This window comes from Echeneis naucrates, chromosome 1, assembly GCF_900963305.1.
Source record: "Echeneis naucrates chromosome 1, fEcheNa1.1, whole genome shotgun sequence".
Lineage (NCBI taxonomy): Eukaryota > Metazoa > Chordata > Actinopteri > Carangiformes > Echeneidae > Echeneis > Echeneis naucrates.
In genome coordinates this window covers 2426757-2441727 of record NC_042511.1, presented here as the reverse complement: position 1 = coordinate 2441727, position 14971 = coordinate 2426757, and the positions used below count along the sequence as shown (strand labels likewise).

General features: G+C 43.5%; 1 protein-coding gene across 1 annotated transcript in view; it reads left to right on the top strand.

The window, feature by feature from the left end:
* The window catches only part of cacna1ib (calcium voltage-gated channel subunit alpha1 Ib), a 117038-nt gene that overhangs the window by 56596 nt on the left and 45471 nt on the right, over positions 1-14971 (top strand). Inside the window, exons 8-15 of the mRNA XM_029501062.1 lie at positions 994-1306; positions 1393-1799; positions 6645-6796; positions 8023-8208; positions 9344-9461; positions 9600-9755; positions 12071-12158; positions 13308-13469. Of these exons, the coding sequence (XP_029356922.1) occupies positions 994-1306; positions 1393-1799; positions 6645-6796; positions 8023-8208; positions 9344-9461; positions 9600-9755; positions 12071-12158; positions 13308-13469 (1582 nt within the window). The remainder of the gene's footprint in view (positions 1-993; positions 1307-1392; positions 1800-6644; positions 6797-8022; positions 8209-9343; positions 9462-9599; positions 9756-12070; positions 12159-13307; positions 13470-14971) is intronic.

Genomic DNA, 14971 nt, shown 5'->3' with positions numbered 1-14971 from the left:
ATAGAGATCCAGATCTCATCCAAATATGGTTTCTTCTGGTTTACAAAAAAATAACAAATGAAACAGAGCAGAAGATGGTGGGCAACACAAAGCAGCTGATAAAGAGAGGAAGGGGGCATTCTTCCTTCTGCTTCTGACCTTTCTTCTCCCTGACTGTCGACTCCAGAGACTTTAGGTTTCTGACAGCTGCTTCATTATTAATGAAGGATGACAGAGCTCAAGTGCAAGTTTCACTCGTCCTGATCTTTTTCAAAAACAAGCTTCTGAATAAATGTTGAATTCAGGATTTGGTGCAAATCTTTATTTATTAAAAAAAAGAAGAAAACAAGAACTGGGAGTGCACAACTTAATAGATAAAGAGCACGGGCTCTAAATGTCAGCAAAGATGTTTTTTAGCAGCTCTACACCTTTTTTCTTCATCATGTGAATAAATTATGAACTTTTCTCCAGTTGCTTTGATCAGTTTTACAGGATTCCTGCATGTTTTTCTACATCTGCTTGACATTGAGGTCACAGTTTAGAGGATCCAGTTTTCCTTCTCCTTATCACGAAACACTGAAACGTGTGGGAACAATGAGATGCTGCTCAATGGTGCGGTTGGGTGATGCTGCCGTCGGCTTTTGTTATGCTATGTGATTAATTTTAACCAATCAGGTTTTCTTTTTAGAATATCAGAATGTGAAATAATTCGATACTACAGTACCCATCAGCCTTAGCTGGATCAGAGCTGTGGCAAATTCAAAATGTGTTTTAAACCGAACACAAAATCAAAGAGGTTCAATTTCATTGGCTGGTTTTGATGTCAGGATCCAAAACAGGTGAGTGAAATTGATTCATCGCAGACATGATTTATGTTGCGTCAGGTTGTAGATGACTGTTAGAGCATCAGTGACATCTCAGTCATCCATCAGGCCTCACTCTGCAGCGAGCAGCACATGAAACGGTGTTTATCGGTCGAGAAGCGTTCACGCCTTACCTTCTGTTTCCACGCAGGTCGGCTCCTTCTTCATGATCAACCTGTGCCTGGTCGTCATCGCCACCCAGTTCTCGGAGACCAAGCAGAGGGAGCATCAGCTGATGCAGGAGCAGCGAGCGCGGTGTTCCTCCTCCTCCACCCTCGCCAGCGAACCCGGGGACTGCTACGAAGAGCTCTTCATGCTGGTCTGCCACGTCTTCCGCAAGGCCAGGAGGCAGACCGTCGCCCTTTTCAACACGCTGCGGGGGAAACCTCGCGGCTTTCGGGGCGTCGGAAGAGGCTTTGGAGGCGGTGAAGGGAGGGAGAGGAAGGCCAAGGGGCGAGGCAGATGTGAGAAGAAAGCAGCTCTGAGGCACGGTATGGGAAAGTAACCATATTTGTAAAGAAGCGTATCTCGTTCTGTGATGTATACACAGATTATGTTGTATCTTCAGGTCCCCCTTGCCCCCACCATAACAAACCTGACCACGCTTCGGCTGCCGAACCCGTGGCCCTCGCCACCACCTCAGCTTCCGAGGCCTGCCCTCAGTGCGCCGCGGCCCTGTCCCTCAGCGACGGCGTGGGACCGGCTCGCGGCTCGGCCGGTGCGGAGGCAGAGGAGGGAGCCGTGGAGGAGGCGGACAGGGAGGGGGCGCAATCAGACGTCAAGGAGAATGACAAGAAAAGCCGCGGGGGGTGTCGCCCGAAGAAGGGATGCACCGAGCTGTGGCACGAGATGAGGATGAAGCTGTGGAGCATCGTGGAGAGCAAGTACTTCAACCGAGGCATCATGATCGCCATCCTGATCAACACCATCAGCATGGGCATCGAGCACCACGAGCAGGTAGTGTGCACGCTCACATTTATCACGCTTTGAACGCCTTGTTGGTCTTTGTCACATTACATTGATACATGTGTCTTAATCCGTCTCTGTTACTGACAGTTTGACAGTTAATATAAACTGCAGGGCTCCGACAATGAAGACGTTATCGGATCGGCTTTTTTTTTTGATGCTTCTCCAGCAAAAAATACAAAGTGTGACTCATTCAAACGGGAGTTTTAGCGATACAAAGAATTTCAAATGTCCACGTGCAGAATTAGTTCAATGATGTGTGCGCTCGGTGGGAAATCCCCCAGATGAGACGCCTTGACCTTGAAAACACCAAAAGCAAAGGCAGCTGTCTTGGAGAAAAAAAATTAACGGTTCTCTTGTTGCTTCTTTCTGCGAGGTTGGAAGGTGGGACTTCTGAAATATGGCTGAAAGAAAGAGTTCCAGAGTTCAGGATGGTTGGATTAGTTTCAATTTGGTGGTTTTGTTACACTTGAAGAAATGTTTATCGTACCCAAAGGCTGAGTCGACAGCTGCCTTAAGGTTTTTGAAGTAGGACTTTAAATCTAAGTAGAAAAGGTGACCAAGTGGTGGAAGTCCTGGAGGCCAAAACGAACAACTTCACTTCAACCTTCAGTATCCAACAGAAGAATCTGTTTCAAACCATCAAACGCTTCATACGCAGCATTTAGTCCAAACACAACACTTTCTTAAGCTCCGGGGGAAATTTCAACCATCATGAGTGACGTAAGAAGGAAGGCTGATCTTGTTATGTTCATTTATGTGTGTGCAACTAGCATGTATTAAAAAGTTTAATATCGAGGGTGGATGGAGAATCGTCCACACTGTAAATGTCTTTAGAATCTTTTCTGCCCCTTTATCAGGGTTGCAGCAGGGCCAACGCCTTTTTTTTTTAATATAACGATGCTCTTTGTTTTCCTTTAGCTCATATTTATTTTTCCCTCCACCTCTTTCTCTTCCCGCTCTCTTTCTCTTTCTATCAATATTTCTTGCTCTCGCTATACCATCGCCCACTCGTGCCTGCCACCGCCGCAGTGGTGGGTCGTCTCTCATCTCAGGGGTGGCTAAAAATAGAGAGACAGAATGGGGGGGAGGGCAGAGAGCGAGAGAGAATTTGCTCCTTTAATGGGGAGGAAGTGGCAGAGTTTGAATGTCTGCGGCTCCACAGCCTGTTTTAGCAAACTGGAGTCCTGCCTCCGTCTGTTTGAACAGCAGCATCAGAGGCTTAATCCGGCCCTCCGCTCTGACCGGCGGCCTTTTCCGAGGTGCTTCCACCAGGTGTACCAAATAAGAAGCCAAATATATATATATATTATTTCAGGACTGCAGCAGCAATAGTTTAGGCCACCAGCTTTTTTTTTTTTTTTTGGTTTCTTCCAAAGCTGCGTTGTGTGTAAATGATGCTACATGATGAGATTAGAACAATCACAAAGCAGTTCTACAACAAACCAGTTCATTACAGATTTGAATATTCACTGGGCTGGAAAATAGTTTGCCACATGAGCCGCTCATATTTTTAGAAGCACGTCTCTATATCAGTGCAACTGTAGTAACACCAGCATCATGCTTAAGTTAATGAGAAAATGACAGTAAATTACCAGCAAAAAGGTGAGCGGTGATCTTTTTAAAGGTCAAAAACAAACATTTCACTCTAAATTTATGATACGTAGCAAAAGTGAAGTGGGACACTTCAGCACAAGCATGAAAGATCCAAAACAGGAAGTTCTGACATCAGGAGGAGGCGGCGTCAGACGGCCCCCGTGGAAATAACACCTTATTAACAGTCTGCTCTGTGAGTTCCCAACATGTGGCCCGTGGTCCTCTGCTCCAACCTGAGGATATGGCAAAAGGTCCAAATAAACTGAAATTAAATCCTCAACAACTCACCATCTGTTATGTCTCATATGTGCTTCTATTTGGGTAACGTTGTGTTTGTATCAGCCTTTTCTCATTATATTATCATCATCACAATATCAAGCAAGAACGCGATGCTTTAAAACGAACCGTTCAGCAGCAGCAGGAAATTTTGAAAAGAAAAGATGGTGAACTTAGAAGCTTCTTACACGAGTCCCAAGAGTTCAGTCATTATTAGAAAAAAAGGAGATCTGAGAAGCCGTTATTTGGCCTCCATAAATATTTAATTCCTGATATGAGCTGACAGCACGTTGGCCATGAATTGGAAAAGGTTTGAGATGGATGCAAAAAACTTGAATGGAAATGGAAAGTCTTTTTTATTTTCCTCTCTCAAAAGTATCCCGTTGTCAGACATACGCAGTCGTCTCACACGTTAGATGCTGCAGTGGCGTCACGTGTAGAATGCTTTCTCCTGCTTTCTCCTGCTTCTGCTTTCTACTTCAGGGAATTTAGCAGCTGTCTGGGAAGTAATAATGCGTCAGCATGACAGGCACTTCGGAGACGTGACAGGGATGGATCGAGATCAAGCATAGCGTCTAAGTGGTTGTTGATTTTGAAGAAGAAAGACCAGGCAGCTGTTGCTGCTGCCGCCACATACTGTCACATCCAAACTAAAACCACCTGACGGCAGAAATCAAATGTGTTGAAGAACCAGAGGGTTCAGAAGTGTAATTACAATTCTGATTAAACCACAGAAAAACAAAAACAGTCGGATGTCTTAGAATCGAAAATGAAAGCGATACGCAGGGATCGGAATTTAGAAATTACTGAGACACTTGATCTAAAAATTATGCAACACAGCGACCCCAACTGAGGACGATTGAAGAATCAGTAACACGGGAGAGAAGCTTTAATAAGATGGATCCGAATTAATCAAAGTTGCAGTTGAAACGTTGGGGAGGGGAGAGCTTTATTGGAGAGATAATTTCCCTCAGTATAGAAAACAAAAACATGCATATTAGTTTGTTTGTTTGTTTGTTTGTTTTTTTTCGGGATTTGAGGCTTGATAGGATTTTCCATTGTCACTTTATTGGTGTTGTGAGTGATACCACAGCAGTGGGTTTAGAAAACGAAGCGACATGTTTTACTAAAAGGGGCAAGCAGACTGCCTGTTGGACGCTAAAAGCGTTAGACTGTGATTAAAAACGCTCACTTTTGGTTCAACAGTCGTGTTAAAACAGCGATAGGAAAACTCATCCTACTGAAACTGGCTCATAACCATCAGCTGTTAATTTGAGGGGAGTAAAGAACACGCTGATGCTCAGTATCTTATCGTGACGACGACGGCATGCTTTCAGTTTCCCAAAAGGGAGATTTGGAGGGTAGAAATTTGATCGATCTCTGCTCTGCTTAAGCTGACACATAAATTCAGTTAACCTGCAGATCTCAGCAGTGAGGGACTGTGGCTGATTAGTGCGTGCTTTCAAATGTGCTGGATTAACGCTCAGTGTCAGCGGCGTTTCTCTGTAATTGAAGGATTATCAAGTCATGGGGAACCTTCCTTGTCCAGTTGCTGCCAGATCACACACAGCCGTGTTAGAATTGGCTTTTTAGCTGTTTAGAATACATTTTTGCTGCATTGTTTTCTGCCGCTGACGTTCTCCTTTGAAACTTTTTCATTCATTTTACTTCAGAGGTGCACATACAGGTCACTTTTTCTTAAACCATACATCAGCTGAGCAGAAAACAGCGGCCTTTAGATCCATCCCCAGGTCTGCAGTAATGAGACGGGGGTAATGGAGCTCCTGGGGCGGCCGGTGCTGTCGGGCCGGTCTGTAAACAGCGGTCAGCCATCACGTCGTTAGCAACGCTGGAGGGCACACATCATTAGCCTGTGTTGTCACGCTGCTGAACGCTCATTAGCATCAGCAAACACACTCGTATATACGTGCACAAACAAACACACACGCGCACCGATAAACGCGCAAATGCAAACCTCAGAGTGCTCATTGATTCTGGGGCGGGGAAAATGTCAGAAGTGTCATTGTTGAAGCGGCACGGGAGCCGTGTGGAATAGTGATGTGCTGGAAATCATGATTGTGCCAAATTTAGCTCTTTGGATGTGTGTGCGTTTGTGTTGAGCAAAGCCAGACAGAAATGGGAAACAGTGTCAAAGATAGCTGAAAAGACAGACATTGATCCCCATTAATGATGTGAGAGTGACAGCAAGTGAAGAGAAGTCAGTTCTACTGTGGAGCAAGTCAAACAAAATAAACACATCATGCTGAGCGTCATCGGAGTTGAGTTATAAGCGCTGGGCTGAATGGATATCTTACTTCAAAGCTTTCCACAGCATTCTTGGGAAGCAAAAATTCAGCCTCCAAATGTGGGTCCTTTTTTTTTTTTTTTTTAACAGGAGCCTCAGCCACATCCATATTTGATGACCAAATGTGTTGTGTGTGTTGTTTGCTCACTACCTGCTGCTGAGTTGGAAAAGGAGCAAACAGCGGGGACGTGGAGCGGCAGAGCAGACAATATTTGAACAGCACGTCTTATTGCTCGTCAGCGGCTTTGTCAGTAATATCTTAAAGCTCCAGCCAGCTCGCCATTACTCCCTACTGTCCTAAGTGCGTGTGTGTTTGTGCAGTTGTGTCCATCAGCTTTTGTCCTCCTCCTTGCCCTTTCCACCAATCAATTTGGACGATTCGATCCACGGTGAGAAAAATGGCTGCTAACTAGACAAAGCGGTGAGGAAGCAGTAGATAAAAGACAAAAGAAGAAGTCAGCCATGCGGCGCCTGCTTCAGCTTTTTATTTCAGTGATAGTGTGCGACTATCATTTCATTTAATTATAAAAAAAAAAATCACCATGCTATAACAGCCAAGCATCCATGAAGGTTTAGTGCTGTATTTAACTCTTCTTCTCCTGTCTTCATATTTATTGTTTCTTTTTTACTCTCTCCTGTTTATGTCTGTGCTCCGTCAGCCGGAGGAGCTCACCAACATCCTGGAGATCTGCAACATCGTGTTCACCAGCATGTTCTCCCTGGAAATGATCCTCAAGCTCACAGCTTTCGGTTCCTTTAACTACCTGAGGAACCCCTACAACGTCTTTGACGGCATCATTGTCATTATCAGGTATCACTGCGGCCCTTAAACATCGTATTTCCTTCCTGCACAACACACATACTGCTGAGGTTTTAAGTTTTAGGCCCAAGTTCTGTTCTGTATCTGAAGCAGTTCTGTCTTTTGCCAAACGAAGGAGGAAACAAAGCTATTATAAACTACTATGTTGACTGACATCGGCGTGCCACTGCTTGTTGAGGAAAGTGACCCCGCAGTAAAATTATTCACACCATGTTTTGTAGAAATGTCACCTGCGTTCATACCTGGTTTAAATGTGCCAGCTGTATGTATCTGGACACCAAATTCAGGTTTTTGTCGGAGCTTTCAGGTGAATCTCTGCGCCTTTGATCAGCTGTTTTTTATTATTTTATTTTTTTCCGCCTGATTCATCCGGCTGTGCACCTCGGTCTGTGATCCCCATTATAACCCGGAGATCAAATACATATCAAAGCCGCAAAAAACCGAACAAGATCAAATGTGCAGCTCGTCACAGAAGATCCATGTTGATTGAACGTATCTACATCTGTCTTCTTATGTCTCGCCCCGCTCCCAATTTCTCTCTCTTCATCTATCTGGATGTCCTCAGCTATTCATACAAAGCTGCTCTGTAAAAGTATCCCCATTCAATCTCTGCCAGTGCACAGCCGGTGCTATTTTGATGTGCCGTGTGAAGCCCTTTGATGGTCGTGTCCATTAGAAGATAAATTTCTTTAAAGCCAGATTTTCCACCCGAGCACGGATCTCTGCTCGTGATAAATGGCGACCGGAACATAAAGGGACGGCGTAACTTCCGCCGTCGCTCTTCTCCGGTTTCTCTGGAGCGGCAAACAGCCATTAGGGATCATTAAGTAAACTTAAAGAAGCTTCAGTGAACATTCCTGCAACACAACATAAACTGAGTGCACGTCATACTGCCTTCAGTATTAAAGAGGAAGTCAGCTAATAACACCTCAGCAGCTGTAAATATAAATCAAAGCCACGTTTTTATGTCACCCAAAGGGCCGGATTAACACAACTGACCTTCCATTATGTTGACGGGTGGACAAAATAATTGTCACTTGTCACCAGCACCACAACTCACGCTGATCAGCCAAAACAGTGTGACTGTGGTATTGATTGAACATGTTGATTATCTTCCAGCCCATCAGTGGGCGGGACAATGTAGAATTTGTGCATGTCTCTATGGAAACGTCGCCCCGTTCCTGTTCTGACGTGGCCGTCTGTGTTGTTCTCGCCAGCGTGTGTGAGATCGTGGGCCAGTCTGACGGCGGCCTGTCGGTGCTGAGGACCTTCCGGCTGCTGCGGGTGCTGAAGCTGGTCAGGTTCATGCCGGCCCTGAGGAGACAGCTGGTGGTCCTCATGAAGACCATGGACAACGTGGCCACCTTCTGCATGCTGCTCATGCTTTTCATCTTCATCTTCAGGTAAAGGGGGGTCACGTCTGTGCCGCATGTGAAAGCTTTTTTTTTTTTTTTTTTTTTAATTATTATAGATTTAGTGTATTTTTTTTTATCTGCTCTTCTAACGTGTGTTTTATTTCTGCCGCTCTATTTTTTCTTCCTCTTTTTTTTTTTATTTTAAATTCTGTCGAACCTCTTTAACGGCTGCCATTAAAATGCAGAAGGTCACGGTGTTCTGCAGCAGCCATTAACCCAACGAGCAAAATAATGGGCGAACACTTGAAGATCCAATTATATTTTAACAAGCAAACAATAATCGAGCTGGAGCAACATAACAAGCGGACATTTGTGGACACTCGAGCGCTGGTGTTGCAGCGTTCTGGAGGCCTGAGAGGTCTTTGAGGGGACGGTAAATGGCCTGACCCTCGAGTGGTTTCCCTCCCCTTCTGCCTTCACGTCACACTTAAATGTATTATCTCCTTTCAGCTCGTTTTATAAAGTGCTGGGAGAAGAAGTTGTGTTTTACTCTGACTCAAAAATACCAATTTTTGTATCTTCAGATATGCGTAAACACATAAAAGGTCGGTAACAAACACTTTTCTTGACATTATTTGCTTTACTGATGTACAAGCAGACAACTGAGAGCTGGCTGTAATCTGGGAAACCTTTAGAAGAGAAAAGTCGACTGTCTCGCATCTAAAGACAAGATGTCATCCAAGAACGCTGCTTTATAAGCGGCCCCACAAAAATCATGTTGGATTGAAGAGTTGAAATAAGGCCGTAAATATTTGCTCAGGGAACGAAGCTGGGGATGTTTTACAATCTTTACTATGAATAGTATCAACAATTTAATGTTGTAAAAAAAAAAAAAGGATCTCCCGAAAAGAGCTCAGCTAGTAAATGGTTTAAAGTAACAACAAGCCCTTTGGAGCAGATGACAAGTAAGCAGACTCAAGTCGCAATTTTCTTCACCATCTCAAAAGAAAAGTGTTTAATTGAAGCCGGGGAACGGAGAGTTTAAATTATCACAAGAAGCTTGTGTTCAGCAGCTCTTAATCTAAGTAGGCCGTGTGTTCTTCGGACAAAAGATTTGTGGAGTTTGTGGAGTACATTTTCTACATATGTGGTTGGTGATCAAAACCTGCTGTTGTCTTTGCAGTATCCTGGGGATGCACATCTTCGGCTGCAAGTTCAGTCTGAAGACAGAGACCGGCGATACAGTACCAGACAGGAAGAACTTCGACTCGCTGCTCTGGGCCATCGTCACCGTTTTCCAGGTAATCCACGTCCACATGCCTGCAGACGTGATGGATTTCTGTGCAGGTTGGAGATCACCTGATATATTACTGATGGAAACGACAAATAATGGTCCGCTTCAGTGGCCCGTTAGTTTTTCTGCTTTATTTGTCTCTCAGATTCTGACCCAGGAGGACTGGAACGCAGTTTTGTACAACGGTATGGCAGCTACTTCACCGCTGGCCGCGCTTTACTTTGTGGCCCTCATGACGTTTGGAAACTACGTCCTCTTCAACCTGCTGGTCGCCATCTTGGTCGAAGGATTTCAGGCAGAGGTACGTTAACTCAGAGCTCAGAGCTCGGCTTCAATCTGCCGGATGTAGACTTTCTCCATTAAAACTGATGCCTGGGTTTTCATTTGCTGACGATAGAGGCGCACAGGCCAGGGTTGTTGATCTGCTTCAAGTATGTCTTTAAAATAACTATTTCATTAGTTTCAAACCTGCATCAGATGTGAAATATTTCATATCTGAATATTTGATTTCACAAAGAAGTATTCAAATAGTTTCATGCTGATCTTGTGCAGAGAAGGGCAGCAATGCAGCTCCCATTCATCCCATCTGTCAGATTAAATAACCAGTCCGAGGAACTGATGTGAAGTTTCCACGTTGTGTTCAGTCCATGAACCTTTGGAAGCTCACTTCTGGCTTTACCAAAGAAGTTTAAGAAAATGAGAAACGGAAGTCAAGAAAAGACTTGACATGAGGCGAGGTTGTTTCGTCTCCCGAGTGAATTGGCCACAAGCTGCACAGGCTTGAGTTTCCTCCTCATTTACTCACTAAAAGAAGCACTCATTTCATTTCAATCTCCAGCAAATCAGCAAATTCTTATCCTGCAAAAATCTAACGTATTATCAGACAACTCGTGAAACTTCAAGGCTTTGACAGTTCTTCCTTCAGTCTGTCTCCATCCATCCATTCATCCGTCCGTTCTCTTTTTCTGCAGACAGCTGACGTCCATCTGTCCGCTTTTCTCAAAGCGTGGCCTTTAACCTTTGGCGGAGATCTTTGCAGCTAAAATAAAGCCAGTCTCTTGTCTCCCGCTGATTTTTGTAATCACAAAACTGAGGACGAGATAGAGACATGAAACTCACACATTTTCTCTTCTAGTTATTATTTACTGTCGAGGGGGGAATTCATAGGTCAGCAACAGATGCATCTGTAAAGTTAGATTCATTTGTAATATACTGTATTAACTTGTGTTATGAACTGGAAGGACCTTGGAGCTCTCAGATCATTGCTGCCTATCATACAGTCGCAGATTCAAGGCAGCTTTTGTTGATACGCTCAGCTCAGTGTGAATTTGAAGTTGAGACGTTAAGTTGTTTTTTTTTTTTTGTTTTTGGCTGTATATTTTTCATTCAAACTTCAGCAGTGTGTGTTTTCTAATTTTCAGCGTTCATAACAAAACATTTTAATCTATTCCAGGTAAATGTTGACGATAAACTTTTGTCATAAGATCAAGAACTTGACTTTTTCCAGCCCACTTTATACCTTTTGCCATTTTCAGCTTCTTTTTTTTTTTTTTTTATTAACCCCCCAAAAAATCATTAAACTTGTCAGCATTGATCATTTTCATGAGTTGTCAGTACAGCCAACAGAAACCTCGCAGCTGATGTAAAACAACTTCCCCTGGATCATATTTGACAAAATGTTAACATTAGATGAATAAATAAAAAGCATTTGTCTACAGCCTGCAGCAGAGGTGAACTGACCGACTGCATGATAAAATGACAGTATGCTTGTTTACATGATGAAAAGAAAAACTGATTTAAATGGTTGATTGTGGTTATTTGCCTTTATCAGCAGTCAGACCATGATAATGGCGTTTTGAACACAGGACTTTGTGAATCCATCCATCTCCGTGTTAGGCGACGGGAAGTGATGCTGTCAGTCCGCCATCACCTGTCAGACTCAAAGATGTGTTGTTGGGAAACTGTTGTGCGCTCGGTGTGGTAACCCAGCTAGTTTTGCCGTGTTGGTGGCGTGCAGCTGTGTTGGAGGATATAACGCCGACACACATTAAAGGAATTTGGATTGAGCTTTCAAAAGAAGCTTTTTAAAGCTTTATCTCGCTGTCAGCACCCCCACCCGACTTCAGGCTCTCTCACCTTCCTCCACCTTGCATCTCCCACCTGCTCGACGCTGGGGATTATCAAGACAATTCTCTCCAGATTTTCCCATCGTTCAGACTGAAAGGGGGTGAAACCCCCCCCAACCCCACCGGTCTTACACAAACCAGTGGGGTTACTGGAGTAGTGTGTCAGTGGTTTAATCAGAAGACACCACACAGATCTGAGCCGCCCTGACGAGATCAATTCTTCAACAGACCGACCGAAGCGGAATGAGACTATTGAAGATTCAAAAAAAAAAAAAAAGAAAAAGCTTATCATTTTATACCACACTTCAAAACACAAGGACAAAATCTGCAGCCTGCCTGGACCGAGACCTGTGAATTAATATAGAACTGAAGCTAGAACAAACAGATTCCTGAAACCGTTTGATAAATTGGTACTGAAAGATACGCAGCCTTACTGCACCAACATGAGCCCTGAATAATCTTTTCTTCCTTTTGGTGTCTTTATCTCCAGGGTGACGCCAACCGTTCTTACTCCGACGACGACCGCTCCTCTTCCAACTTTGACGAAAGTGAGAAACACGACTCCATAAAGCTCTCTGGTGAGCCGACAGTGATGTCATTAGCGTCAGTCACCTCTTTCTTAGGTCGACTGCTGAAACGGATCCACATTCAGCACAGAGTATGTTTGTGTAGCTTATAATTATAGAGAGGAATATAAAAAGCCTGATTTCGATGACTGTAATTTATTTGTGCGAAAGTTAAAATAGTTATTTTAATTTGGTAAATTCAATATTTAAAAAATTCTTTGAATTCTGTGTGTGTTTAAATTTAATTCAACACCAACGCCAGATATCCTCCTTCATTTCAAAAGCAGAACAATGCTCCCGTCTCACATTTAAGCCAGTAGTCTTTGTTTTCCTTTTATTCAATAAGAAACTGGATGTGCTCAACCCAGAAACGCAAAAGTACAGAAACAACCAGCGGTCTTCAAATATGAATGAGCTCCATCTTAATCCAGAACTCACAGTGAACCTTCTCCAGCTACGTGGCGCTCCTCGACAGACAGATTAAACAGGAGTTCAGTTACTGGGGGCAGATCACTCATGTACGACTGTGAGTGGGCTTCTGCTGCAGAGAAGGTGGTGATCTCTGCAGACGGTAAAACTCTGATGGAAAGGCAGGAAGATGTTTTGTTGTTTGTCCACATCTGAGCTTTTTGAACAAAAAAATGTAGATCATGACATATACAGGAAGACATCAACATTAAATATTAGCCCCTGGAAATGATGCCATTTCTGTAGAGGTCTAGATTTCTCTGTTTTACTGACAGGAGTACTAAAAGGCGATATATAATCCAAAGTATTATTTTTAAAATTTAAACCAGGTTGACGCACCAGCTCAAAGGTCCCATATTGTATAAATTGAGATTTCAATGTCTAGGTCTCAGCTCTGTATTAATACATCATCACACTTGCTTTATCTGTAATGAAATCAGCTATATTTTTATTCCTCAGTCATCAGAAGAGAGGATGAGAGCCCCCCCACCAACTGAGCTATTCTTCCTCAAGTTTAGGGGAAAATCTCAAGAAGGGTCTTAAAAACGCCAAATATCTTCTTATAGATATCAACTCTTAAAAAAAAAAAAATCTTTTAGCAGCATTACAGCAGTGAGTAGTGCGAGCAGCAACATTTATTGGAGAGGTAGCAAAAAAACATAACACAGAGACTCTCTGTCTAATTCCCCCCAGACCCGAGGATCTGTACCTTGACGCCTAATGGCCATCTGGAGCTGGGCGGCCTTTCGGGACCCAGAGGATCCTATTCCTTGGAGAGGCGGAGCTTCACCATCGAGTCCAGAAAGAGCAGCGTGATGAGTCTGGGCAAGAGCAGCCTGGAGAGACGTTCCCTCTCTCTGGTAATCATTCATACGCTCAACTAGATGCACCAACTCACGCCAAGATATTCGACATGTCAGTGAAGTCTCTCGCACTGATGTCAGCCATTTCACTGCAAATCATGTGTCTGCTTTGTGACACCGCCAACCATTTTCCAGCTGTTCTCCATCGCTCTATGAGCCATTCCAGCTTTATTGGAGGGATAAATGCGCATTCTCTCCTTCATCACAGAGCTTCAGTGAGGATTCAAGTCAACGTGAGATGAAATCTTTTTTGTATTTTGTCTCAAAAGAGAATGCTCAAATGTTCAACATTCAGCTGTATGTCATTTAGTTTGCATTAGAGAAAAATTAGAAAAATTGTTGGCGGCCTGTTCGTTTGCTTCAGCTTCAGACATTTCAACTTGAAATTCGCACCCGTTCACAAACTCTGCAGCAACATACTATAACTATGAAACATTTGTCACAATAAAAACGTTAAAACAGCCTAATGGATGATGGATCTCACACTGTGGATTCTGGAACCACCTGCTCCCTGTGAAGGAAATGACAGGAAACACTGATTCATATCCAAAGAATCTGCTTTATAAAACAATTTCAGTTTCAACTGTGTGTTTAGAAACTGAAAACTCACTCAGAGCTGATAGATTGAGAGCTGTTTATGTTTTACTATCTCGCCCAAGGACACCCACTTTGACACCTGAGCTGCACCGCCTCAGCAGCCAAGATGGCACTACGGCCGAGACTTTTAGTAGCAGAATGGAAGTAAACATCTTTGAACTTTGAAACAGCTATTGGGGAAATTTTTGAAAGGGAAAGATTTATTAGAAATGGTAGGATTAATTTTATAACTAATGCCGGCCACCTTTCCAAGGTGAGGCGGCACTTTTGGTGCCAGCCGGGGAGAGAAAAGCCAACAGGGCCGACCCAGAAGGCTTCTCAGCCTTCTTTTCTCACGTGTGTTCAAATAATGACTCACATTTATTAAAATAAATGTTAAATATTAAAATAAATGTGAGTCATTATTTGAACACACTTGAACTTCCACTTGAACCCTCAAGTTTATTATTTCGCCATCTCTGTCATGCTTTTTGAGACCAGAAGGAACCTCATTTGGAAGAGAAGGTGGAGCTGAGGAGTGAGAGCTGGATCTGACCTGGATCTGGAACTTCATCCTGATTGTCAGACAGTTTCTGGCTCAGTCTGTCAATCAGACGCTCAAATGCATCCCCCGTTTTATGCCCTATGTTTGGAACCATCATTTAAAAAAATAATAACTGACATGATGACATTTACTGAGGTAATTAAGTGGGAAGTCTACTTTCCCATAGATTTCAATCCAGTCTGACTACTTTTGGTCATGAGGTATGATGCAGGTTGAACTCGTCTGTTTCAGCTCGTCGCTTCACCCCGAACTCGACACACAAACCTCTACGGTGCCTGCAGCGTCTAAAACAAACACACACAGACTCACACACAGGCTTCATGCCTGCTGCACCGAAAAAAAACACACGCACA